The following is a 27875-nucleotide window of genomic DNA, read 5'->3' on the forward strand; positions in this document are numbered from 1 at the left end:
ATTTTAATTGTTTTACCAGAAATGTGTCCTGTGCATTGTCAAACATGAGCCCTGAAGGTAAAGAAGGTGCGCTGCTACTCTTTGATCCCATGTCCATTACCACAAAACCACACCGTAAAAGGAAATTCATATCTGCAGATAATTTCTCACAAGTAGGTGGAGATTGTAATTAGAGGAAACATCCCACTACAGTACAGAACTGTTATATTAAAAAAAAAAAGTTTAGTACATGGTATAGATAAGGAGTTATTTGGGCCATATTCTCTTACACTTAGGAGCAATAGCATAATATAACTGAATGTGATAGTAATTTCTTCTTTTCAACTCTTATCAAAGGTGAGTCTAATTGGATATTTTTTAACTTTGTTTTGTGGAAGATTGTAAAATGACTGAATCTCAGAATAGTACTTTTTGGCCCAACTATAACATTCATACTCTATTAAGAAACAGTCACTAGTCTAGTCTTCACTGGCTGCAAAGAAAACAATCATGTTTTTCAAGGTAAATCTGAAAAGTCTGATAAATGCTCAGGGCCATGTGCACTCCCAAAGAGAAGTTCTCTGTAGCTGTATAGAATCTTCCACAAAGACATCACAAATACTGCTCACGTTCACTGCAGATGGGTGTTGCTTTCTCTACTACTTGTGAGACACTGGAAGCAGCTGTTAGAAACCATCACATCCTCTGCTCCTGTGGTCCCCTCCCTTTTGGATTCACGCGTCTCTTTCTCCTGCACTGATGTACAGCCAAAAAACCAGATGGCTGAAAGTTAAATGGATTTTGTACTTACATGACAAAACTGGTGGCTACTGCTTCCTTGCCTAATTTTGAGTCAGTGGGAATATGTAAAGCTCCAGAGTGTTTAGATTTCATTTGTCTTGCTTGGAATTTGTGTTAGTCCACACCTTCACTTTATACTTTCAAGGACTGATCTTTTGTGTCAGACAAGCCGAATGTAATACTTCAGGGCAGCAAATTCTGCAAGCATATTTTTTTTTCTTTTCTTCCTTTTAAATTATTAGAAAGTGGTTAAGTTTTGAATCTGTAAATTTGAAAGATTACAGATACTTTGGTTACAGCTCCTTGTGGGATGCAGTTTCTGTTAGTTGTCTGCATAAAAAGAAAGCACTTGCACTTGTGCAAAATCACCTATTCATTCTGTTGTTGAAAGGCGTATTAGTTACGATGATATTATATAGCTGTTCAGCACCAAGGATGGAAGAAAGAGAACTGTACTGAATGGAGGATTTCGCTCCTGAATGTGACCTTGTAGATGTCTGTTGCATTGTGAAGCAGCTGCTCTGCTGATTTTCCAGAAGGAACAGGGCTGTATTCCTCCATCATTCAAATAAAAAAAAAAATCAGTCCCTTTTTCTGTCTCATTTTCCTACACAGCATGATGAAAACAGCATTGCAGAGATTGTCATGAGATAGAACCTTTCTTCACACAGTTACATGCTTGCTGTGGCAAGCAGGGGCTTTCGTTGCCGCATGACGGAGGTGAATGTTTGCCCGTAAGTGCTCAGGAGACCAATCGAAACAGAAGTAATAACTGAGACAGCTTGTGTTCTTCAGATCTCTTCCTGATGTTATCATCAAATATTGTTTGTTTTTGTTCTTTATCGTGTTCACGAACTGCAATGCAATAAAGACAGGTATTGTAAAACTTCAGGAGAAAGCTCGTTGACTCCAAAAGATTGGATTTTAAGGAGTGAATATGTTATGCTGGGGTAACAGCCATGCCTTTGAATATATCATATTTGTTTTCTGAAGTATTATTCTTTTGAAGAGAATTATCAAGACTTTTTATTTCATTCTGGAGTGGGCATAGTATTACTTGCCAACAGTAATACTGAGATACTATCAGGGCAGTGCTGATTAAAGTATTTGTTTGAGCCGCTTAGTTAAGAGGTGTTTTGAAAAGGTATGGAGTTACCATCAATGACATCAATTGAATTTTACTATTTAACTGTTTCTTGTCACTGCGATAGGATGAGAGGGAATAGCCTCAAGTTACACCAGAGGAGGTTTGCATTGGATATTAGGAAAAACTTCTCTGAGAGAGTGATCAGGCACTGGAACAGGCTGCCCAGGGAGATGGTTGAGTCACCATCCTTGGAGGTGTTAAAGGAGTGTGTAGATGTGGTACTGAGGAGCATACAGGTGGGAAATATTGGTGGTAGGTGGATGCTTGGACTGGATGATCTTAGGAGGTATTTTCCAAGCTCTTTGATTCTATGAAGCTAGATTTTAAGAAATTCTTCATGAATTTTTAGACTGCTCTGTCACTGAAATCATTACAACCATACGTCTAAGCACTGTGTACATTTTTGAAGGCCTTAGCCATACAACCCATGCCATGAACATGCATTTCATTGCTGTGTAGAGGTTCTAGGAAACAAGATGGCCTTCTTTAAGAACTGTAATGTGTGGAAGTTGGCATCTGAAGTTAGGTATTGAAATGGTTTTCCACTTTTCCAGTGGAATTTGTGGTGAATAGGAATTTGGTGTATTTGCAACAGATCAGTATATTCAGGCAGACACAAGTGCTTCATGATATGTGATTTACATTATTTCAAATTAGATTTAGTCTGTTCTCATGGCTGAGGCAACCTATCTGTCCTTGTGGTTTAAAATTTTCTTAAGGGATAAAGCATTTGGTGCATTCCAGGGGTGATGCATAGTTTTTGCAACTTACTGTACCTGTTGAGTACTAGAGCTTTTTGGGACATGGATATTTGCATTCACCATCTTTTATGTTTGTTTTGCAGTTTATGGTGATTAAAAGCCATTTGGAGTGGGTGTTTTTTTTTTTTTTTCCCTCAGAATATACATCATTAACTGAGGTGCTCATCTGAGTTCTGGTTGTGATCCATTTACGTATGGTGGGGGAAAAAAAGTGCTGTTGGTCTTGCTTTGCTTTACATCGGTCCTTAGATGTTTCCAAGATGCTGCTGTATATCTGCTGATGGCCAGAACTTCCATCCTGCAAGGGCAGGAAATAGTAATGCAAAAGCAGTCATTCTTGAGACATTTTCTGTCTGCAGCTGGAACGAAAAATTACAAACACCATGCTCAATTGGGAAAAAAAAAAAAGAACAAACTTTCAATTTCAGGTACTTTTTGTTTTGTTGTTGTTGTTTTTTCTTTTCTGTATCATTATTCCTGTCCTTAATAGGTGAGCACTATGATCTACTTGCAGGTGTTAAGACAAAACTGAAGCCCCAGGGCCCTAGATGTACTTCTGAATGCTCCAGCAGCAGAGCTGTGTGTGAACAGACTGACCCTAAGGTCTAGGCATGGTGAAACTGGGCTCTCCCTGTGTTACAGTCATGTGCTTGTGCTTGCCTTCAGTGCCTTGAGGCTCCTGAAAGGTTAAGACAGACTTTTTCTCATCCAGGCAGAAATTAGTGACACTGACTGAATTGTGTACTACCAAATGAAGAAAAAGGCCTGCAAGCGTCACTCTCAGTTCAGTATATAACTTCCTGTTTCCGGAGAATTGTATATAAGATGATTAGACGTCTTAATCTCCTTTACGCTTAAATGCTCCTTGTGTAGCCCCACAAAAAGAGTTGAGCAACAAAAATCTTCAAGAAACTATTTTGAGTAGAAGTCTCCAAGTTGAGTAGCTATCCTTACTTTGATGAGGTTCTAGCCAACAAACATCTATTTCACTTGCAGCTCTTTTTTGCTGCAGTGCTCTTGGCAGTTAGCTTGGTTTCATACACCATGTAATGTTTGTGTATGGGGGAGCTACCAGTCCCATTGTCCCTTAGAACAAAAGCAACGTGAGAGAAATTGTTTTGCTGACTGTTAGAGGTATCAGTGTGAGATGCATGCTTTATGTTTTTGATCCTTTTTTATTAGCTGTTATAAGGTGATATCTTTAAGAAAGTCTTTTCACGATTTCTTTTCCTGGATAGCTGTACGTTTTCCACGGTAACAAGAATAAAACCTTTCTTCTCTTTTGTAATTCTCTAGCCAGCAAGAAGTCATTGAATGTCTTAGTGAAAGAGTCTTTATATAAGTAGGTTTTTTCATTAAACTGCTGAATATCTAGATACTATAAATGCCATTTGTATTCTTAAGATTGTCAAAACTGAATAGTTCATTTCTTCTTGTCTAAAATTTATCTGACAATGTGAACTTCAACATAAAGCACAGATAGGTAATGAAAACATTTATTGTGCAGGTAGAAAATCTGTAATTAATTAAGTGGGCGGCATGTGGATATAACCACAATCTATTCGTAGAGGGCTGTAAATAGCATCAAAGATTTGTGAGTATTAAGTCTGTAGACAGCAGGAAATATTTGAAAGCCAAAGTAGGATCAAATGTTTGGGTAAAAATGATGGTAATAGCTAACCACAAATCAAGTGAGAGCCATTAGAATGTTGTTTGTTATCCTGTGGTTGAATGTAAATTCTCAACATTGCTCCTTTTATTTGTAAAGCAAGCGAGGGTTAGGCTGGAACATCCAAGAGATGTGAGACAGTAAAATATGCACACTATACTGATTTTGTTGTGTTCTGCCTGTGGAAGTTTTCTGAAGGTATCTCCCACTTTACAACTAAAGGCATGGTTCTACAGTATTAAATACTGTTTCCCATTGAAGGATCTGCACAGCTGAACCTTATACATAAAATCCTTACGCTGGCTGTACAGTGTAATTTGCTTGCTGTTCTTTACAGTGTTATGAAGAATGAACACTTTGTCTCCCTTGGGGATCAGCAAAGCTGAAAGCAGTTCCTGGAAATCTGTATCATTCTTCTGATTTACAAATAGCTCACATGAGTGAGCTATACATGTAGTAGGAATCCCAGCAGGAGAGTTATGTACTGACATGTGCTAACTATTATTGTCTAGCAATCATAAAATCTTCACTGACATCTAATTTAATACCTGTCACAGGTAGCAATGAAAGGAGTAATCTTCATCTAGCTGTAGAAGTTCGATCTGCAAGTTCATGTATGAGGGTCAAAGGTTTTAAAAGTGGCCAAAGAAAAATGGTTTGTTATACTCACTTTCTTCACATGTTAAGGAGGGGAGGTCATCCAGGCAATCTGTAGGCAACCATGCTCAGGCTTCGAGAAAGAAGTTTAAAAGTCAGGACCCTCCGTGAGAGGAGAGGAGGGACATAGATCAAACAAAGGCACATCACAGACAGTGCCAGCAGACCTTCCAGAAGACTGAAAAGCTGCAGTTGAGACCAAGAACGTTTCACCTTTTTGCACTTGAAAGGACTTGGCAATTAATTATAATAACGCTGATCATTTTACACTTTGAAGCCAAGTAGTTAAGGGATATGGCATGAAGTTTAGTACATAGATGTTCTGATATCCCTGTATAAGCAATCTGCTTGAATAAGAAGGCAAAATAAACAGAAGCACTAGAAGAAGTGGATGAAGCGTGGCGCAGTGCTTCTTTCATCTTACTAGACTTTACCAGGTCATCAGCCCTGTGCTTCCTGAGAAGAAAAATAGCAGTAAAAGAGAGGCAAAATGGCAACTACAACTGGAAACACAACAGGACTCTGCTTTGAGGGTATTCTATATTACCAGACCTGGAACAGCACAGCGGCTATGTTGAAGTTACAATTGAAGAAATGTGAGCGGGGGTGGAAAAGTCCAAAACTGAAAGAATGGAAATGGAATATTGGTCCGATAAAACAGACTGTAATTCTGACAGGTGAGGAACAAGAGCTTCTTGACGCCAGAGCAATATGTGTGTTCTTGTTTACCAATCAAAGTTGCATCCTGATTTGAGAGAATGATTAAATGAGCTGCACCTCTGTGAGTCAGTGAGCTGAAGTTAGTAAAGTTGGGGCTTCCTCAGTTTTTATGTCCTGTGGTGCGGTCTCTTGCCCTCTTAATCAAGGCTTCCCTGTACAGGTTCTAAAGTAGGAGACTACAGTGTAAGCACGAAACTAAAGCTAAGCTGCAAGCATCCATCTAATGACTTACTTAGCTCTATTGGTCCAATGTCATAAATGAATTTGAAAATAAACGAATATCTTGCAAGTTGTGTCAAATACTCATCTGATGTGAATTGCTGTAGAAACCCATATATGGAGCTGCACCATTTTGCTGTAGCCAAGTACTTTACTGATTATGGTGCAGAATTCTGTTAAGACTTGATCCTACTAATATTTTTGTTCTGCAGTTTTTACTGAGGTTAAAGTGACAGATCTGAGAAAAATCTCTTCATTGTATGACAAAACTGTTTTAAAAGTTACTTCCTTAGTATTGTGCATCAAATGTTTTTAATCATAGTACGAAGTTTAGAAGAATCACATTTCTCAAACAGCTTGAGCTTGGTGTCAGATGTATTCTCATGTTTAGATTTACTTTTTCTTTAACTAAACTTACTGCTCATTGTTAGTTTTTCCTTCTTAGATTTTTGAATTTGTGTGTTTCTTGTTTCCAGTATTCTTTACTTGCTGTAAATTTCAGCTATTAGAAACAGAACACGTCAATATGAATACACATGGGTTTGGAGGGATGAATATGAAACTTTCATAGAGTACAAGCTGAAGGGAAATAAAGCATCTGAGTATATATTAGTATAAACTCCTGGACATTAGAGTGCTGAATGAATGCAGTAGTACTTGTGGTTTATAGTTACAATATGTACAAAGGAACCTACTTGAAAGTTTTGATTTTCATTTCTCTCGTCAGTTGATCTAGGTCTAAATAGAAAATATGAAAAGGAAGTGTCCCTGGATGTGTTCAAGAAACTTGTTAAGCTTGTCCATGAGGACACCCAAGGTCCTTTTCTGCAGAGCTGCTTCCTATCAGTGAGCCTCCAGCCTGTACTGGTGTATGGCATTACCCTGAGGCCAGAGGCAAGATTTTACATGATCTTCATAAAACTTCATGTGATTCTTGTCCACCTATTTCTGCAGCCTGTCATGGTCCGTCTGAGGAGTGTCCTGCTTCCAGTGGACACAGGCCTTCATGTTTAGCAACCCAACTGGTTTTTACACCAAGCTCATTATCTACTTATCCTATCCGTATTTCTCAAATTTAGGTATAAGAATGCCATGGGAGAGTGTGTTGAAGGCCTTGCTTGAATCTAGGTAAGAAACATACACTGCTCTCCACTTGTCCACTGGACCAGTCATTTAATCACGGGAGACAGTATCTTGGCTTGTTCAGGTAATCCTGCTCAAATTAACTGGTTGTTAACAGCAGGGTTTTTTTTTTTTTTTTTTTTTTAATATATTTCTTGTGCTTAGAAATTCCTTCCAGAAGGATTGGCTCTGTTGTCTTTCTAAGGGCTGCGATTAGGGTTGCTAGCCCTCAACTGAGGCTTGGATCCTCTTCCTTGCCTCATTGTAGATGGATGTGACATTTACTTTTTTCTAGATACTGAGTACTGCCACCAGTCACCGTGACCTCATATTGATGTCATCCACTGTTGGAACTCTTAATGCATCCCATCTGTTCCCAAAGACTCATGTACATCATTTTCTCAGATGCTTTCTAATCTGATCTTCCCCTGTTGTTGCTAATGCTTCATTCCTACAGACTTAGTGGCAGTGATATAATTTTAAACAAAAATAAAAATGAAGAAATTTGATACACTTAAAATTAATAGTCATTGAAATCGCCTAGTAAATTTTCAAGATTATGAAGACTTTGGCACTAATGTAATTCTGCTCTGTCAAATCTACATAGAATCCAGCTACTGTGACTTGGCAAATTTCCAATTGATGTCAACTTTGAAATCAATGAAGCTTCTCTTTTGAGGGAAGATGGGAGGATTTAGCTTAGAGTATTTATTTATGACTCGTAGATGAAGTCCTCCTGGTTTCCAGACAAGGATTGCAGATGATGGGAGAAAAATGAGTTCCCAGTGTTTCCTCTTCATTTAATTTTTTTATAACATTTTGTAGCATTTTACTTTAGCTTTAAATGCCTCCTAAACAAAAAGACATCTGTGGATTGACATAAATTTTAACAAAATGTTACCAATAACAAAATAGCAGTTTCTGTTGCTATTTTTATAGCAACAAAATATATATTTATTATATATTATATTTTTTTGTAGAGGCGAATTTGAAATGAAGAGGAATATGAATTTGGTATGTAGTTACAAGCAGAAGTTATTTATTTATGTGTTTATGTGTGTTTATTTATGTGTTTATGTGTGTGGAAGTTCTACATACTGGGTTCACAAGGATTGTAAGTGCCACCTTGTGGACAACATAATTAATCTTGTATCTCATTACAGAATGCAAATTGGTGAGGTAGCCTAGTAAAATTTAGTTTCAAATTGTGTGTGCGAAAATAACTCAGATTGGTTTTCTGGGGATTGCAGAACTTTGTTAACTGATGTTCTGAGACTTTAGAATCTGAGTAATCTGTAAGGAGTCTTTGCAGTCAGATAGCAGTTAACCATGGACTTTAGTGGCTGTGAATAAAGCCAAACTCTGTTATTCCTAATGCAGGATCTGATCCTTCAAGATCATTGGATTTCTTGCTGCAATTTCTATGTTAGTCACTCTCCAGTCCTGAAGACTAGGCTGTGTGTATCACAGGTCTGGTTTACATGGCAATTACATTTTACTTGGAGCTTCAGTATCATCTAGGATTTTTTGCAAATTCACTGCGTTTTTTTTTTTCTTTTCTGAACTATCCTCTCTCAGAGGCATAACCAGCATTGTTTATGGCTCATCTCTGGCCAGTGGTGGATCCCTTTTGGAGCAGCTGGAACTGGCTCTGATCTGACATGGGCTCTGCTCATAGAAGCCTCTCCTGCATTCCCTCACAACCCAAACATTGCCCCATAAGCCCAATACAGCTAACAATCCAGATCTTCAGGCAAATTCCTAGTGATGAGACATCCATTATCAAGGCAGAAAAGCAAGTCAGGACCAGGTTTAGAATTGGGAAGCAGCTACAGGACCCGCAGATGAGTACCTGCAACATAGCTTAGACACAGCCTAAAGGTGAAATCCTTGACCTCAGAAGCACCTCCTGTGGTACGAAGCATCTGAACTCTGGTTCGAGGCTGTACAGCTTCATTAAGAAAGCTGGCTTAGAGCCTGGGCAGCTAACCCCCCCCCCAGGAGTTTTGTTCAAGATCTGAATCAGGAAATAAAACAGACCAGAGTTGCCATCTAAGAACCACCTTCTCCTAGTTCAAAGGCTGAGAAACAAGGCTAGAGAGGCACTATCTTGCAGCTGCCAAGCTCTGGCTGTAGTGTTTCTGGAACACCTTCATAGTGAGTGGAGTGCCAGAATTTCTAGCCAGTCCTGCTCTGACTACCAGATGCAGCTACAACACTGAAATGTCAGAGGTCCTCACACTTTGGCTAGGAAGCAGGGAAGAGAATCTAACTGTTTTCCTGGCCAAAGCCCCTTTTTGTAAGCCAGCTTTTGTCAAGTGTGCCTTATATTTCTCTCATGTTTTGCAATGTGAGCTGATTTGCCCAACCATGTTACCCAACTTACCTTTAACTGATATTGGCTTCAACTGGAACTAATCCTGATCTACTTCAGGCCTAGACTGGATAGCTGAAATGAGCCTGAAAACATTTTGGTTTCACTTTCTACTTCTCTGGTGAGTTGTTCTTTATTTTTTATTTCCTACCACTTTACTCAGCTTAGTTATTTTCCCAATTTTCCAGCTTCTGGTTGCAGTGAACTTGAGTAATGGTGAGAGGCAGAGTACTGACAGTTTTTCTTAGCTTCTACAGTTGCATTCAAGACGGAATGGGAACAGATATCATTACTAAAAATGTGTGTGAAAGCTTCTCAGACAAACTGGGGAATATATGGTTAGCCTGTGATACAGAAACACAGGCGTGGTTCTTAAAAGCTTTGAGGACATTCTCTTAGTGGGGGATCTAGCATGGAAGAGGACTCCCAGGAATCCTAACATTTACAGCTTGGAGACTCTTATCAAAGACAGAAAAAAAATCTTGCTGGTAGACAGAAATATTTACACACGAAATACTTTTCTAAAAAGTCAGCAAAAATTTTTGTGAGTGCGAATTTAATGTTGAGATGACTACACCTGTTCAGTAGGTTGGGATTGATAAAGAGATCAATTCCTACGGCAGAAGTTTAACAGAGTGAGGTATCTGTGAAGTATCACCAAGTGAAAAAGGTGCTCACTGTTAACATAGTGGTCTTTTTCTTTGTGTGGTCTATCATTTTGTAGTTGTCCTGGTGAGCTGAGACTTCCTTAATTTAAGATGGAATTTGACGACTAAGGAATAGAATCATAAACCAGCTGAGAAAATGAACAACATTACAATACTTCAGAGTTTAGGACCTTTGTAAGATGAGATACCGGCAAAGAGTAGTCCCCATGGGGGCCTCTTGAGTTACTGTCTGAGGTGCAAGGGCTCTGAAAGGCCATTAATCACTGCGTGTTTGTGGTATAATAAATCTCACAACTTTAATTTGAAAATTCTCCACACTTAGCAAGAGCCTTGAGGTAAATTGACATTTCAGCAAGCTATTCCTGGTGAATTGGGAACAGTAAATTATATTTATTCTGGTATCTTTTGTAGATGGCAATTCACTGGATGTGAGACCTGATGCTCCTTTTGACATGTATTCCTAAGTCCAACTCACACTGATTTCAAAGGGAGCCTTTCCACTGAGTTCAGAAGGATTTTGGTCAAGAACAACTAATGAATACAAGTACTTTTTTGAATAAAGTAGATATTTTTGGATAAACTTAGAAATATCTGACCACCTACCAAAAATAAAGCCTGGCCTGTTGATGTGAATGCTTTATGGTTATGAATTTGGGGGTAGGGAAACTGAAAGAAATTCAGAATAAAACATTTTTATTAATAGCTTCAAAGCTCCTGCCTATTTAGTAGTGGCTCTGCAACTCACTACAGTCACTGAGCTGCATGTGTCTAGACAGCAGTCACTAACTGAGACATTTTATATGAAGGCAATACATCATCTTTGAACTGACTGTAGCTGAATGCTGGTGAGAAAACGAAATACCAAAGCTTTGAGCTGTGTCTCAAATTCTATGCTATGGCTGACATATTCCCTGCTTGTTTGTTGGATAGAAAGGAGAAAGAGGAGTTTATTTAAGGGCTGAGGAGAAAAAGCAAGGAATCCCTCTAAAGGGAAAGGATAGAGTACTTTCTAAATCTATTATGAGGAGACTTCTATGTTTTCTGTCATCATCTACGTAAGACTTCTGTGGAATGCCATAGGAGTCAGATCCGAGATGTCTGATAATTTGTCAAGCTCTTTACTTTGCGATCCCAAGTGTCCCAGTGTGGGAATGGCTTGTTAGCAGTGATTTATGCAATACCATGGAATAACACTTGTAATTGTTAATTACGAGCAGTTTGTACTGTGTTACATGTATACACTTTTTTTTTTCTTTTAACAGCTCTTCTGTCATGCTTCTGCCCAAAGGCTTTTAAATTCCTGTTGACAGTATCACTGCCCACAAATGAATATCTCAGAAAACACTGTGTCTTGTATCAGTTAGGTCACGGTTGTGGATTTCAGATTTGAATACTTCGTGCACACAACATTTCAGTGTTGAGCTTATATGTAAAGTAGAGCTCTCTGTTTAAATGAACTTACCTTGGTTCTCAGAATTGGCTTATAGGTGTGAGAGAACAGAAGAATAAAAATCTCCAAAAGCAAATAGATAAAATTCAATTATGGCAATGCAATAACAGCTTGGCAGTAGATGTTCTTAGAATCATGGAAGAATAGACATTGAAAAGTACAGATCTGTTGAATTCAGGTCAATTTCCTCTATTTTGGGCTTTCCAAATAATGTCTATTTAAGAAGTTGCAACATCTCTAAATGATATCGAAATGCTGTTAACTAGGAATTAGAGTGAATATTTAACAAGACAATAAATGCCTTTCTGTCTTCAATGAGAAGTACAAAAGACATAGTGTGCATAGGGAAAGTAAATTGATTTATTCTAAGTTGCAATAATCTGCTGAAACATTTAAGTTTAGGAATTAAAAAAAAAAACCCACAATGGAAAGTAGCGAAATCTTACTAGTTTTAAAAATACAACCGTAGTTGCACCATAGGAAGTCAGAGTAAAATTCTGTTGTCTGCTTCACTAATACTTGAACAAATATTAGTGAGAGATATTTTTGCAAAGAAGAAACTGCAGTTCCATTGGCCCGTATCTGGGCTTTTATCTATTTTTTCCTTCTTAGTCTTCCTCCTCTTCTCCCCATCTGTTTGCAGACAGTTTGAATGGTGGAATTTGAGTATTTTCTGTAATCACAAATGACTGTGCCCATGTTCAAAAACATTACCGAGGTGGGATGACTGAATCTGCCTGTATTCTGTATCCATTTGAAGTGAAGCATATGTTAGCAGCCAAAAGAATAAAAGAAAAAAGAAAAAAAAAAAAAAGGAAAAGCAAAAAATACTGATGAATCATCATCTTTCTCAAGAAGTGGTTGTACGTCATTGAGCACCAGTGGCAGGGAGAGGGGTGGTAATGGTGGAAGGGAATGGCTCAGACTGAATCAGTTTTTTTTCCCCTTTCAGGATGTGGTGAGAAACAAGCTTTAACTTTTAGTATAAAAAGTGGCAAAATCAGTAATACCAGAAGTGAGCACAGGGAAGAGAAGCTTAAGCATTAGACGGCTGCTCTGCCTAAGGCCTCTTTCAGCTATAACAGCTTTCAGTGAACTTCAGCTGAAATCTCTATAGGACATTCCTAAGTTAAAATACTGGAAGGAAAGCTTCCCAGGAAATATTTGTAGAAGTTTTTTGTGTAAGTTAGAGATTTATATTCATCATCATGTATTCTTAGGAGCAGCTACTAGCTATTACTTGCTGCTAGCTATTACTAGCTATTAGAACATTGTGACTTTTAGCTTTGGTTTGATTGTACCTTTTGGGAATAATTTATTTGTGATTGAATAAGCATTTTTGATAGATCTGAATGAGCAAGTTTGGGAGAATTTTTAGAGTTTAGAGAAAAGCCAAATGAAACTAATTTTACTAGCATTTGTAATGCTTCCTTCTGTTTTACACTTACATTTCCTTTTCATCGTTCTCGAAGTCCATAGTTAATTTCATTTCTTTTGGAAGGAGGGATGAGATAGCTGTAGAAATGTTTTCTTCTATGGACCTCTATTAGGCATAGATTGATTAGGTGCAGGGATCCTGACGGTCTTGCTTGAGAGGAAAAGCAAGTGTGAAAAACTCAGAAGAGGAATTTTCTACTGACATAGCTGTGGTTCACTGGAACTTGGGTTCCTCTGACAACTTCTGAATTACGGTGGGAGTCAGCAAAGCATTGAATTGCTATATAGTGCCAAGCAACAATCAGAACTCGAGAAGTGCAGTATTAATTTCTAGCTTAATTTCATGTGAAAAATTGTTATATGATAGTGTATAAGTCTATTCTCTAAATGCTTCATTTGATAGAATAAAATAACAGTAGACCAGGGGCTGAAAGGTACGCCATATTTCTTGTTCTGTACTAGCCAAAATAAGTCTGTAAACCATCTTGGAGACTGATGGGAAAGGAATAATTTCTAGAAGAAGGAAAAAGAAGTGTGAAAACTGAGTCATACACAGATACTACACTTGTGTTGGAATTACTGTTCAGTGCTGTTTGTAAGACTTAATCTCACTGGCAACAAATAATAGTTGCTGAATAAGCAGCAGCTGTGGAATCCAGCACATGAATCATTTCTGAAAAGAAATGTCAGATTTCTTAAAGATTCAACTCTTTTCATGGGCCTAAGAAGCACAAAAAACACAAAAAGCAAAATAATGACTATGTCTCAATTTCATTACATGAATACGAATGTGAAGCTAAATAAAAATATTGTAAAATGCTGAGAGAGTCCTTGCAAAGATCTTAACCTTAAAAGGTCATCTATTTTTTTCTGAGTTAATTCTATACGGGGAATCATTTTTGTAGTTAACTCCCAGAAATCACCACAGTGGTAATAATTAATCTCAGTACTTCTATTTATTTCATATTACAATTGGAAGAATTATTTATTTATTTATTTATTTATTTTTGACAGCTCAGTGTCACCACGGTGGGGCTGATGCTGTATTTCTCAAGCTGAGCGGCAAATATTATGGTTCTCATGAAGCCTATGTTTCCTAACACAGTAACATATAAACTGTTATTAGTAGTAGCCTCCTTAATTGATACAACTGGAATTAATTAATAATGTACACTGTTCAAGCAGGTCTCTCACCAATACTCTGTACTTTTCTGCTTCCCATTTCTTCAGCTTTTATGCATACACCCTGCTTGATTACTCTTCCCACATTGCCATATACTACCAGACTTTCCTTTAGCAGCTGGAGAAGCAGTGATAAATCTGTAACTCTCCCTGACCATTTTCTTAGGTTTTTTTTTCACTTATGGTTAAATATAACTTTTGTTAAACATTTTATTCTTCTGCCTTTTAGCCCCATGAATGCCTGAGCTCCAAACTGCTTAAGTAATTACTTACTTTCAACCAATAAATTGTCAATATAGCTAAGTTTTGAAGTCAGTGGTGTTGCTACAAGTCCTAACTTCTTTGCTAAAGCTTTACCACTTTACCGTGTAGATTGCAATTTTAGTACAGTCATTTGGAACTGAAATTATAACATCTGTTTTCCATTACAAGAATCAGCATTTCATGTTTCCAAATGCCTGGCACCAGCCCCATTGTACTGTCCTAAACATATATATAGTCTTAAATCCCTGTTAAGTCCACCACTGAATATTTCATCCAGATTGCCTCTTGTTTCTCTCAATAGTTATTATTTAAGTTAATGTCATACTGTTGGCTGTAATTCTTGAACAAGGTCTTCCATGTTAACCTGTAACTTAAAAGGATTTCTTGAACCACATTGCAGAAATCAGTTGAATGATACAAAAGATATATCTAAATCAGAACTAAATTTAGAAGGTGAAAGTAACTCTTCTAAGAAACAACACATCTCAGCAAAATTGTTTTTAGGAAAAGATTTCTTCTAGTTGTCCTCATGTTGATAGCTGTGGAACAGCTTCCAGCAGTCCTGTCCAAAAAGTAGGCGTGACTGTCACAGAAAGCCAAAATCCTCCTGGTGGGCAAAATGCATTTCATTTACCTTTGTCTTCTCATTGATCTCTTATTCGCAACCCCGGTATTTTTCATGTAGGAATGTTGTATATGATTTGTCTCTAAAAGCAACATTTGCTTTTGGATTCCTAAATATATATTACTCAATCAAAATCTTATCTATGAATTCTTTGTAAAGGAAAGTCGTCTTTTACCATTGTGGGAGTGTATGGGGTTGTTAAGTTGGGTGCTGGTGTTTCGGCACCCACCTTGTTTTCAAAGTTGTGCAAAGAGACACATCTGATATTTCGTATCTATCTGCTTATGGTGCAGATCTCCTGATCTTTGTATCTTTTGAAATGGTTAAGACCAAGTTGCATTCCCTCAGCAAATGTTGGCAGGATCACTCTCAGTGGATACACTTCTTTACATTGTTTTTTCTTGATGAGGTATGGCAGAGTATTAAGCAGTGTGATAAGGGGATTTTTGTTTGTTGCATATATGTGTGCTCCAATGTAACAAATACCACAACCTGAGAGAGCGTTGGGTTTGTTTGTCTTTTCGTATGATTGTATGCTTGCCAAATAGTAAGGTGATATTTCTTTAATTTGGGGTCAGGACAAACAAACAAGCAAACATCTGTTCACTACAGTTGCATGGATTCTACATTTTTAGTTTATTTAGTTTAATTCTGTTTACCAGCCTTGTTTTGAGAGAATGACTGCTACCATTCCAAATCTCTGAATAGCTTCAAGAGTCTGTTTAGAAGCAGAAAGAAAACAGAATCAGCTATCCAGAAAGGTATTTCTTCATCTTAACAGCATTAACTGTGAACCAAGGCCCAGGATGTACTCTGGACCAGTGAGGGGTGCCTAATCCAGTATCTTTTGACCCGTGATTGATAGAAATTTATGCTTCTTTACAGTTAGAGTGGGAGATTCCCATAGAACATGTGGAACACGGCTTGCTGTATGTATCCTTGCCAGATCTGTGAATAGAAGACAGTACACAGTCATTTTTATATGCCTGCCCAAACTGTATTGAATGAATCTCTAGGTTTTCCAGAATGTGTTAGTTTTTATTGGCCAGTTCTTTAGAAATCTGTGCAGTGCTTTAAAGCACATAATTTCCACAAAACTCTCAGTAGACCATCTCTGTAGTTTTTTTAGTTTTTCATTGTAAAACTATGATTTGCTGTTAGGCACCCTATCTGTTCGTATGTAAAATGTGTATCTGAGTGCACTCTGCATATTGCATATGGTGTATTTATATCTTTATTAATTGTGATTCGGTATTTGTTTCCCCATTGTCAGTTACTGGTTTCAAATTATTGGGTTCTTGTTTCCAGTAATTCATTCTTTGTATCTTTATCAGTCATTTTCTTTGAAAGAGCATTTAAAAATCATAGGCACTTTTTGTGCTGCATGGCAACAATTCCAAGTTGTACAGTTGAAGAATGACAGCTGTTTTGTACATCCATTAATGCTTAACTTAGAATGCTGTGTGAGTTTGAATTAGGTTTGATATTTATTCTCAATGAAGGAATCACATTTGTACTGACTGGTTGCATTGTTTCTGTCAAAAATAGTTCTGTTCATGGTGCCCCATGGTAGTTCTGCATTATGCTTTCAATGAGTATCACACATCTTTCTCTATTCTCTTTTATTTGCTAAAAGGAAGAAAATTATATTAATCTTTATGGGACTCAGTAGTGATGCAGAATACCATTAAACATTTATGCTAGCAATTCATATGGAATAGCACCTCATATTTGAAGGGATTTCCTCCATAAAACAACTTGCTGGCAGTGGAAGTTTCCTGAAAGTCACTGGATAGCATAGGTTGATGCTTTATTACATTTCCATCCAAAGGCTGTGTACTGGAGAAAGTATTTGTATTCTCAACAAAATAGCAGGAGAATGAATGTAGATGTTAACCAGTTATTGGGCACAGCAATCTTCAATTAAATCTTTAAAAAAACACTTTTTTTTTTGGCTTATTTTAGCAAGTCTGAAATTATATTGCATGATTTGGTATTGTTACAGTGGTGATTCCGGTGTTTAAACATATTGCTTTGTTAGTAAGTAGAATGCATTTTAAGGCAAAACACAGAAATTACACTCATATGTGATCTTATTATTTCTGCTGTGCTAGGCAAATGCAAGATGTTAAACCAGATGTTTCTCTCTAAATTCAAAATCTCTTTGAAATCATGCAGCAATTGCTCACAGTAGATTTAATAGGATAAATTAGACACTTGGTTATCAGGTTATCCTGCCATGAAACACAGTGCTTGGGAATCATCTTCTAACTCTTGCTTCATGACGAGCATAATTGTCAAGCTCCATGTGATCCTGGCGGTGATGACTTAGATGGCTTTATCTGTATTTCTTGGACAGTCATAAAAAACATGTTGGGTGTTAAGTATTTATGTTGGAAGTAAGCAGACTCTGGCTTTCAGTGTAGAACATTTCTCGCAGCAAGGGCCAAGCGTTAGTGTTGGGAATTGGAAAGAAATACAGCGATTTCAAGGCTCAAGAAACTCCCTATGTTGTATCTTGGTGGTATCAAAAATCTCTTTTTCTTCCCCTTCTTACTTGGCTGTTTGCTTACAGGAAAGACCATAAAACAATGATGAACCTGTTTTTATTTTAACAAATATTTGCAAGTATTGTTGGGAATTTGAAATAATAGAGCAATACTCTATCAGTTATTGAATATTTTCCATGAAGTTATTACATTTCATGTAAGTGGAAGAGAAGTGATTGGCTTATATTCTACCAGCTCATGTCTTTCATTCCTATCTGAATGGAAAGGAAAAGCTCTTCATGCATGTGCCCAATCCATCATATCCAATAGATGCTTAATCATACAGGTGGATGATAAGTGTACATGATAAATGATATTTAAGGTTTTAAAATACAAAACAGCAATATAATTAATAGAAATGTTTCTACAGAAGAGGAGCTCATCTCTACAGTATATATACTTTTAAAGCATAAGTTTGTTGTTTTTTTTCTGGTTTGAGAAAATATATTTTTATAGCCTTTAATTTACATTATTTAATGAGACTTTTTTATTTGTTACTGAGTTTGTTGAACATTAGATTGTGCCACTCTTTCCTCAGTTAATGGGAAGGCAGTTTCTATACTGTCTTGGCACAGTATAAAGTCTTTTTAGGAACCTAAGTTGCCACATATGGTCTCAGTACTAATTTTTTTGTGGAACTTAAGACAACGTTATATGTAAAGCAGGTCTACTTGTGTAAAAAGTAGACCTACCAGATCGTAACAGAGTCACTGCTCTGTTTGATCTCTTTCCCAACTAGCAGCTACAGAAGCTGCATTGTTAAGAAATTCTTGGTATGATGGTGTAATCAGCAAAGACAAATGCATCAGTGATCTTTAGTGTGTTCTTGTATTATTGGTAACACAGTGTAAAATGCTGAAGGCTAACTTGAATTCCCCAAGTCAGAAGAACAAGGGCAGAAATTGCTGAAATAATAACTTGAAAAATCCTTTCAGGACTTAGTGTTCTTTGAAAGCCATACTCTCCTCAGTTGTTATGTTTGATGTCTGCAGTTGTAAGATGTTGGAAGCAGAAATCTTATTTTATTTTGCAGAGCATTGGCTGTGACGACTATCTGGGTTCAGACAAGGTGATTGACAAGTGTGGAATATGTGGAGGGGACAACACTGCTTGCAAGGTTGTTTCTGGAGTTTTCAAACACACCCTAACAAATCTCGGCTATCACAAGATAGTGGAAATTCCTGAAGGAGCTACTAAAATTAACATTACTGAGATGTCAAAGAGCAACAACTATTTGGGTAAGTTGTATCTCAGTGAATAAAATACTCTTTCTGTGCTATTGTAACTGGGTGGAGTGCCATCTAAGGACTGTGAAATAGATGTCAAAAAATGAAAAGACAGTTGATTAAACAGGCATTTTGCTCAGAACTAACTGACAGTGTGTAATTCTGGCTTGATCTTGCAGGACAGACACTGTAGATCTGTTACTGTCTGTTTCCCTGTCTGCGTGACATGATTTTGTCATTTCCTATCAGTTAATCCACTGTTACGCTTACGCTCCCCGCGTTGTTAACCTAGCCTGTATTTACAAGAATCCACACTGGGGCATGCTTATTTGTGTAAAGTATATCAAGCTTTCTAGAGGAGAAAAAAAAAGATCTTCTGATTGCTTAAGAATGTCAGCTCTTTTAATGTGAAAATTATACCAAAATTGCATCAAGATAAAGTGGTATTCAATGTTATTCTCAGAATACAGATCATTGATACAGTTATTTGTTCTGAAGAAGGTCCTTAATTCAAAACTAGAGAGGATCCTGGATTATTTATATCAACATCGTAGTTTCTGGAGATATATTTTTGAGGTGCATAACATGCTGCAAATAAGAAATAATGTCTTGTATGCCTTTGTGAACTGTGACATTTGCTGTTTAAAAACCCATTTCCAGGTTACAGAGGTCTTTATCTACATGTGTGCTTCTGTTTGGGAGCCAATTTTGCTGAGACAGATTTGGAGAGAAAAGAATTACCAGAGCAAATAACAAAAATTTGGTTGCTAGCTCAGTGTTTTTATCACTAGAGCTATCCAGATGTACTGGAAGTTTAAAATCCCTGTACTCTGTTTGACAGCCACTTTATCTCACATCTGTCGGTTAACCATCTCAGTACCACATAATTTGTTCAAGTCCGAGAAAGGAAAGTGCTCATTATTGAATCTTCTTCTCTTCAGTTTCTGTTGGAGCACTAACTGGTTTTACAGAAACATCTGCATGTAGATGGGAGTTTACGGTGGGGAACAGTGTGCTGTAATGTCATCTCCATAGTTTTGCAGAAAATCTGACTCTTCAAAAGTGAAGAAATAATATAAACTGTAAGTCCACAAATATCAAAAGTTCAGGACCATTTCTGGGGTGAACTCTTCATCTGTTCTGATTTGTCCTGATTTTATTCAAATGTATTTTTGATACAGATAAACCTGTATACACCAGTGTTAGTTTTTTCTAATGAACAGTTTGTATAGTATCCATCAACACTAATTCATTTGATGAAGGAGGTAAACAATTATTCTGTCTGAAGAGCTTCTGTAGATACTGTATGTTTACTAGCAAATGGATGAGAATGTGGCTTGCTTAGCACGTTGATGAAAGTCACTACCCTACTAATCTATAAAATTATGAAACTGAGTATAATTTATCTGACAGATTTACATGTCAGTATGTGAAAAGAAAACAGCAGACAGAAAAGTTCGCTTAGCTATATTAAAATGTTCTGAGCCACCACAAGTACATTTTTGGAATTGGCAGGACAGAGAAATAGTAATGTTCGCTTAAAAATAATCAAGACTGTTGGCATGTATGGGAAAGTTGCAAGGTTTTTCTTTCCCATGCTATGCTTATCCCCTGAGCAGTTTGTTTATGCCATCATCTTTTTTCTCCTTTTTTATTCACTACATATGTTTCATTTTAAAGCTCCTGGTACGGACCTACTCTGCTAAATTTACCAACTCCCTCCCCTGTTCTGAATTCCTGAGGCTGTTCCATCTAGAAGGCCTCCAGCCTCTCTGCTTATGCTGTAACACTATAAACTTGGCTTATTGAGGCAGGTGTAGTTGCTCCAGGACAGGAATGAACATGTTCCAGCAGATCAAAAAACTGAAACTAGAAAAAGCTTTACCAAGCAATGCAACATACAAGCGAAATGGTAATTGGGAAATTGTTTTCTTTTTCCTTGTCTATTAGTGGACACAAATTTCTCACTGATGTCACAGCATTTAAAATTTAGGCATTGAGAGCTTTATAGAGCACATAACCCTGGTACAGCTGGGAAGCTTGAATGCTCACATCTGGTACTTAGTGGTTTGTCAGTGTTTATCTTAGTAGGCATAAGTCTTGAATCATAAAAATGGTAAATAGTTTTAAACTTTTCTGTATGCTTCAGTAGCAAAGAAACAAAAACAAAAACAAAAAAACAGAACAGTAATAACCCAGCAGCCATTTCTTTGAGTATGTACTGGAGTACTATGCAAAACTGAAGTTTCAGGTCATTGTTCTGGCATAGTCCAACTGCAGCCATCAGAGTTGCTTGTAAGCAGCATTCTTATGGTTGTGAGGAATATAAGCTTAGTTGGGTTTGTTTTTCCCTTCAATTTTTACATTTCATAGTTTCTTCAATGCAAAATCACGAATCAGCTCAAGGTCGCTTAATGTTTTTTTTAAAGATGTCAGCAGGTGGTTCTGGGAACCTGAGTTATTCTGCTTGTCTCTTCAGGAGACATCTGAGTTCCATGTGATTTCATTAAACAATTTTTACACAGCTCTGTACATCTTCACTGCTTTGTCAAATGTACTAAGCAAACCAGCAGCCAGGAAAGTGTTTTTTCACCGGGTGGTGTTTGAGATTTCTGTGTAATCTGGAGGTGCTGGAAAATGCAGATAAGAGTGTGATGCTTCTTACTGAAAGAGTTTCACATTCAGCTGAGTCCTCCAAACATCTGAAAGTGTCTCCACCCTGCTTTTGCAAATTTCTGAGGCATAATCCGTTGCTCATTGTAGCAAAACCTGTGACCTCATAGAAAATACAGTTTTAGAGATGATGCTGGATATGATAGAGATATCTTTGAACAGCTGCTGAAACAGCCTATTTCATGTACCTTTATAACTGACATTTTACAGAATCTACCACATCTACATCATCACAGGTTTCTTGTGCATCCAGTGGTCCATGCTATTTTCAATGAACTGTTACTTTTCCCCAGGAAAATAGTTTTGGAAAAGAAGCAGCCCGGTTTTGGTATTAACCTGCCAAAAAAATGGCTATTAATAACTATTCATAAATATTAATCGGTTTGTAGGTTTACTCTAGTAGTTTCCTTACAGTTTGAAGCAAAAGGTATGTATTGCAATGTATGTTCAAACTCTCTAAACAAGTCTGTAGGTTGTATAGTCCTGAGCTATGCACAGAATCATTTGCTCCTCTAATTATTTTTCCTAAATATTTTCTTCTTGGCTGATCAGTTAGACCTTTGGGCAGCAGAACTGCTAACCTTGGAGAGACTTTTCCATTGGAAGACAATTCTCTCACATGCTAATCTTGTATAGGAAAGAGACAAAGACATACCTTTTATCCCAGTGGTAATTAACAGCTGGCAAATTCTCATACACTGAAATAGGAAGTTTGCCATTGAATTAAATAGGACCATAATACCTTATGTGGGACTAGTTTGTTTCAGCACTTGTGCTGCAAAAAATGTGGGGTTTGAGTATAAATATTCCCGTATTGTTGGGTTTGAGTTTTAGGATGACAAAATTATAAAGCCAGATGACATTAATCTCATTATTTGGAAGGTGTCTTTTTTTTTTTGTTTGGTGGATGTTGAGAACCTTACTTAAAGATACTGATCGTTACTCATCCATAGCCTTAACAGTAAGAGCATATGATGAAAGTTTCAACAGTAAAAATGGAAATTTAGCTTAATAAAAGAATGAAAGGTACAGAGATTGAAAATGAATTAGTTTTGAAATACATTAGCCATGTATTGCAAACCTGTAATCAGAAAGAAGTAGGTGATATCCTATATTTCAAGCAGCAGTGTGTTTCTAGAACAGGTGGCTGAATTGGGGGTCATCATACGACTAAGATTCCATTCTGCAAACAGTACCAAGAAGCAGCAGCTGCTTGCTGTCATTAGCAGTACACGTGTATGAGATGATGTGGAAGGGAAAGTTTATACATTAGAGGTTGGACAAGTCTGAATGTTAGTGAGAACACAAATATAGATGCATGGAACTAGTCATGTGAAAATAACAGTGGCTGACACTGAAGAGGCAGTGAAAAGATGCTCTGAAAAGTATTTCGATTCATTATCCCCTGCATAATAGATAGCATTCAAACAGCATGTCTCATGAAGAAATACTGTTAGCAGCTCTTGAGTTTAAAATAATATTTTGAAATCACTTTAAAGATTCAAATTTCCAGCAAGTATAGAAGTAGATCAGAACACTGACAGAGAATTTAGAACATAAACATTGTTGGAGACACTGCTGTGTGACAAGAAATCATATGAGACATTCTGTAATTTAAATATTAGATCATGAAAAAGCCATTGATTTTCTTCATGTGGTGCTAATTAGATCACTTACTACACTTAATTATAGATTTTTTTTAGAATTGCTCTTTCTGATTATTATTTGGATTTTTTTACTCTTACACTTTTTTTATTTTGGAAGACAAGAATAAGGTTGCTGTGCAAAGCCATTGCAACAGATAGTACCCAGTAATACAGGGAAGAGAGGATATCTGTTTGAATTTTCAAGGCTGGGAATTAACATGCAAGAGTATGTCAGAGGAGAGGGGTTTTTGTATTTTCTCTGTTACCATATGTACAGCAAACTTCAGTTTTACAGTACTTCAGTGACTTTCCCAAATGAGTGAGAGCTGCCAACGAGCTGTTAATAATCCATCCATTTCTATTCAGAAACGAACGTTGCCATTTTTTCTTTTAAGTTTAGCAAGTACAGCAAGAAAAAGCAAAGTCTTACATGTGTTTATTGTGATAGACTTGTGAAATCCCCACAGGGACTTCTACATGGTATTTCTTGTGGTGTACATTACTCATTGAGTGCACCTCTATATGTGTTGGTGTATGCATCAGAGTTGGAGTGTATCTCTCACATTTACAGCTTACTGTCCACATTACTTGTAAGCTATGTAATTGTGTTATCTGGATTAGCAGAACTGTTTTTTTTACCTTTTGTCCTTGGTTCTCCACTGGAGCTGAACAACAAAGACATTTTCTTGTACAGACGACAGAGATTTTCTCCAAACTGTGAAGAAAGGATGTAAAGAATTGCATCTTAAATAAGTTGACAATAAGCACAGCAAATTTGAACCTTAAGGAAATTTTGGAGTAAATTATTAATAACTGAACAGGCAGTTAATCTCTAAAAGGTTGGAGTGACATTTCAAATAATGTTCCTTAAATATGCTTTCTATATTTGGAATACTAGCAAATGTATTTTGTCGTTACTTCCTGAGGATTGAACCAAAGAGTTCAGAAAGAGAAAAGCTTTTTTTTTAAAAAAATACTTGCTAAATGGAGTATTCCTATTAAAATGTGGTAATAACAATCAGTAAGTACTATTTATTGGCTTCTGCTGAGTCTCCTCTCTACTCTGAGGCTTATGTCTTTTCCCATAGTTCTTCATATTTTGCTTATAAGTTTTCTGATTCTGCTTAATGGATACTTAATAGAAGTTTAGCCACTTTTGAGGCATGTCAAAAGGTTCAGTCCTGTTTGAGTTTTTGAAAAGATCTGATGCTCAGTGCAGATTCTGTGTTTTTTTTTCCACATAACTTAATTTAGTTAACATCAGATGCTTGGTTGTAGGTATGCTGATCATCTGAATTAATAGTAATTTGATTTAATTTCTCTTTTGAAAAGCCTTTTCTACAGTGATGCTACAGAAGCATGTAGAGGACACAAGGCCTGGGAGAGCGTTGGTTCTTCCACTTGGAAAAGCCTTTACGAAGTACAGTTTTTGAAAACAGCATTGTGCATCGTGCATTGATCTTACCACTGAATATAAAAGAAAAACAACAAAAAAAGCCAGGACTAATGATTCAAGCTGGGACTACTTCACAAGAAGTGTTGTAGAGTGGGAGGCAATCTTAAATGTAGTGTGAACACTTCTGAATCTGTAAAGGGGATTTTGCTTATGGAGTGATAAAGTGCTACTTGAAGCACAGGCAGGTTGTGACGGTGTTTGACTTTTAGAGTTCGGCATGTGTTTGAGGATAACGTGTATGTAGATTAGTTACCAAGGAGAGTAAAATGTTTGCTTTTAATGCAAGAGGTTTAAGAACTGGTAAGAGTCAATAAACTAAGATGCAGAAAAGTGTGAGAGCTATCTTTCTAACACTTCTTACTTGAAATTCGTTTCTACATTGCTTCATTCTTCTAGCATATGTACACAGTTTTCCATATTCTTTGAATTACTTTCCTTAACATAATTTCAAATCAATTTTCTGCAGAGAGAGATTCTTTCACTAAAATGTTCATCAGATTATAGCCAACGTGTAGCATTTGGCTAGGGCAATCACTTACTAAAACCCTTGAAGTTGTTAAGACTTTGGATGAAATTCAACCCTGGTGTTCATGAATTCAACTCCACTGAATTCAAGTTGCACAAGAATCTTACCTAGCATAATGACCTGTAGCTGAACCAGAATGTATCTAGGACATTTTTCTTTGCTTACCATTTATTTTTTCAATACTGGTGTTGCTTAACTAACTACATTTTAGAGTTTCTGGCAAGGTTATCTTATTATAGTATATTCCAAGGTGACCTTTTCCCATCTGGCTTCATTAAATAGAGAGCTGATACATGACAGTGTGTGTAGTGATCTTTAGGTTCCAGGCACATTTTGAAAATGTACTTAAGAAATGCATTCTCAAAAGCCAGTGTATTCTTTTTTTGTATATTAAGTGGCAGATCCTAAAAAGAAAGCAGACCATGTTACTGATGTGAGTATCTCTTTCTAGCACCCAGTGGCTATGATTTTTGGCTCATACCTACTCACTGATGTCAACAGTTATTACCAGTTTTGGAGCTCATAGTGTTCTCATTTCCTGTGTTTCCTGATTCTGTCAGCATTTAACAAAAGTGGTGGGTTTCTTTTATTACCATTTGTTTGTAAGCAGTGTTTTTAGAAAAGCAGTTATCACTACAGCAGTGCACCAGCTGAAGCCTGCTGTTGCTTTGATGATCTTCCCTGAAAATACATCATCTGAACAACAGCCAGCAGCAATGAGTCCCACTGAGGTGCTTGTTTCATAAGTTCTGTATTAAAGGAATGTTTTTTTTTTTCCTTTCCTTGAAATATGGAAAGGTTGTTTTGAACAGAAGGGAAAGGAATAAAGAGAGGTATGCAAAATAGTGAAACTCAGAAAGGCTGGCTGCTCAGTTTGGCTTGTAAGCAACCAGACTGCTGGGTGCTTTATATAACTTTCCAAACCCCCTTGGCCGGGAAGCCTCTGAAGAACTGACTCTGCTGCAAGATTTTTGGTATTTCCTGCTTCTCATCAGACCCCAAAATCTTTAATTTCAGTCCTTCTCACAGTGTTTTGATTATACTTCTGTTTCCAGTTATGAACAAAACCAAGGAACTTGAATGCAAAATTTCAAAGAAAATGCATGAAAAAAAAAAAAGAGATACTTGAACAACAGTGAGTTTTTATTTAACTGAACTCAATTAACCTGAACTTCATAGATCTCAAATATTTAGATTTGTCTTTGTTTTCTGTTAGGTGACTAAGCCATCAAGTAGTTTACATGAAAATAGTAGTTTGTTGTGGCTGACAGCACAGTTTTCAAGGATAACTTAAAAAACTAAGCTCTTTTTAACAATGTATGTTGAGCATCTTAAGGTACATACTTGTTCTGCCACTGACCAATGTTTGTGACTATATTCTTCATTTCCAGTCTTTATTTCAAACATTTATCATACTAAATAATAATTAATCTCTATTTGTCATCGGTGAGTCTTTAATCTTAAGTTTTCACTGCAGTGAAATCTACAATGCATCTACATTACCATCGTAGGTTCATGCGTGTTCCTCTGAGGGAGATACTCCATGGTCACACTCTCAAAAATTCCACTGTCAAATAGTGCGTGAAACTTCAATTCCTCCTCTTCTCACTTCATAGGAGAAACTTAGAGGCTCTTCCCAGCTGTGTATAAAGTATTACTTTACTGCTGTTATTCACATGAAAGTTAATTAGATAAAAAGATCAGTGAGTTTTGAAAACCGTTTTACAAAATAAAAGCTTTCTGATAGAAGAGGCTTGTTAAAAGAGTTTGGTGGTCCCTTGTGTCACAGTTCTGGATGGGTACCTGTCAGGATGCTCTCTTTGGTTCTGTGTACTGGACTGTTTGGAATATTTCAAATACGTGAAAGGTGATTGCAGCAAGAGTGGGGTTCGTCTCTTCTCACTGGTGATAGGTGACAGGACGAGGGGAAATGGATTCAAGTTGCACCAGGGGAGGTTTAGGTTGGATATCAGGAAACACTTTACAGAAAGGGTTGTCAAGCGCTGGAATAGGCTCCCCAGGGAGGTGGTTGAGTCACCATCCATGGATGAGTTTAAAAACCGTTTGGATGTGGTGCTCAGGGACGTGATGTAGCGGAACGTTGTTAGTTAGGGTAGTATGGTTAGGTTGTGGTTGGACTTGATGACCTTTATGGTATTTTCCAACCTGAGCAATTCTATGATTCTATGATTCTAAAGCATCCTCTGTATTTTAGTAAGCTTCATCTTTTTTTTTTTACCTGATTTGGCTTTTCTGCCTTTTGGCTGTAATACAGTCTCATGCTATCTTTCATAAAACAGCATGAAATAGATATATTCTATTCTCCTTCCATATCGTGAATGTACTTAATTGCCTTCTTTTCTTGAGGTGCTTTTTATATCCTTAAAGATATGGCTGTCCATGTGCAGTACACATTGTCTTCTAGAAACTTACATAGAAAGTTACATCTCAGAGTAGGCAGTGCAAGTAATTTACATAGAACATCTGTACATATTTCCGTGTGTCAGAGTGCCCACCACTGTTGGGATGTCTTTGGCTTACAGCCAGGCCTCGAAAGAGATCTAAAACTTCAGCTTTTATCCTTGCCTCTTGTGTAAGTTTTTTCTTCTGTAACATGGATGATTCTCCTCTCGTAAATACAGCTGACTTCCTGCTCTATTCTTCTTTCCTCTAAGATAGCCAATGAGGGACCAGTTACAGAATGTCATGCATCCTTTGGAAATC

The 27875-nt window shown here is 37.1% G+C and overlaps 2 protein-coding genes across 5 annotated transcripts in view; one reads left to right on the forward strand and one right to left on the reverse strand.

Moving 5' to 3' along the window:
- The window catches only part of MPHOSPH10 (M-phase phosphoprotein 10), a 1076704-nt gene that overhangs the window by 723020 nt on the left and 325809 nt on the right, over positions 1–27875 (reverse strand). The gene's annotated exons all lie outside the window — the stretch shown is intronic.
- THSD4 (thrombospondin type 1 domain containing 4) overlaps positions 1–27875 on the forward strand; it is a 274739-nt gene that overhangs the window by 193849 nt on the left and 53015 nt on the right. For all 4 annotated transcript variants that reach the window (XM_046899269.1, XM_025154005.3, XM_025154006.3 and 1 more), the window contains one exon: positions 18658–18862. In XM_046899269.1, the coding sequence (XP_046755225.1) occupies positions 18658–18862 (205 nt within the window). The remainder of the gene's footprint in view (positions 1–18657; positions 18863–27875) is intronic.

Source organism: Gallus gallus, chromosome 10, assembly GCF_016699485.2.
Source record: "Gallus gallus isolate bGalGal1 chromosome 10, bGalGal1.mat.broiler.GRCg7b, whole genome shotgun sequence".
Classification (NCBI taxonomy): Eukaryota; Metazoa; Chordata; class Aves; order Galliformes; family Phasianidae; genus Gallus; species Gallus gallus.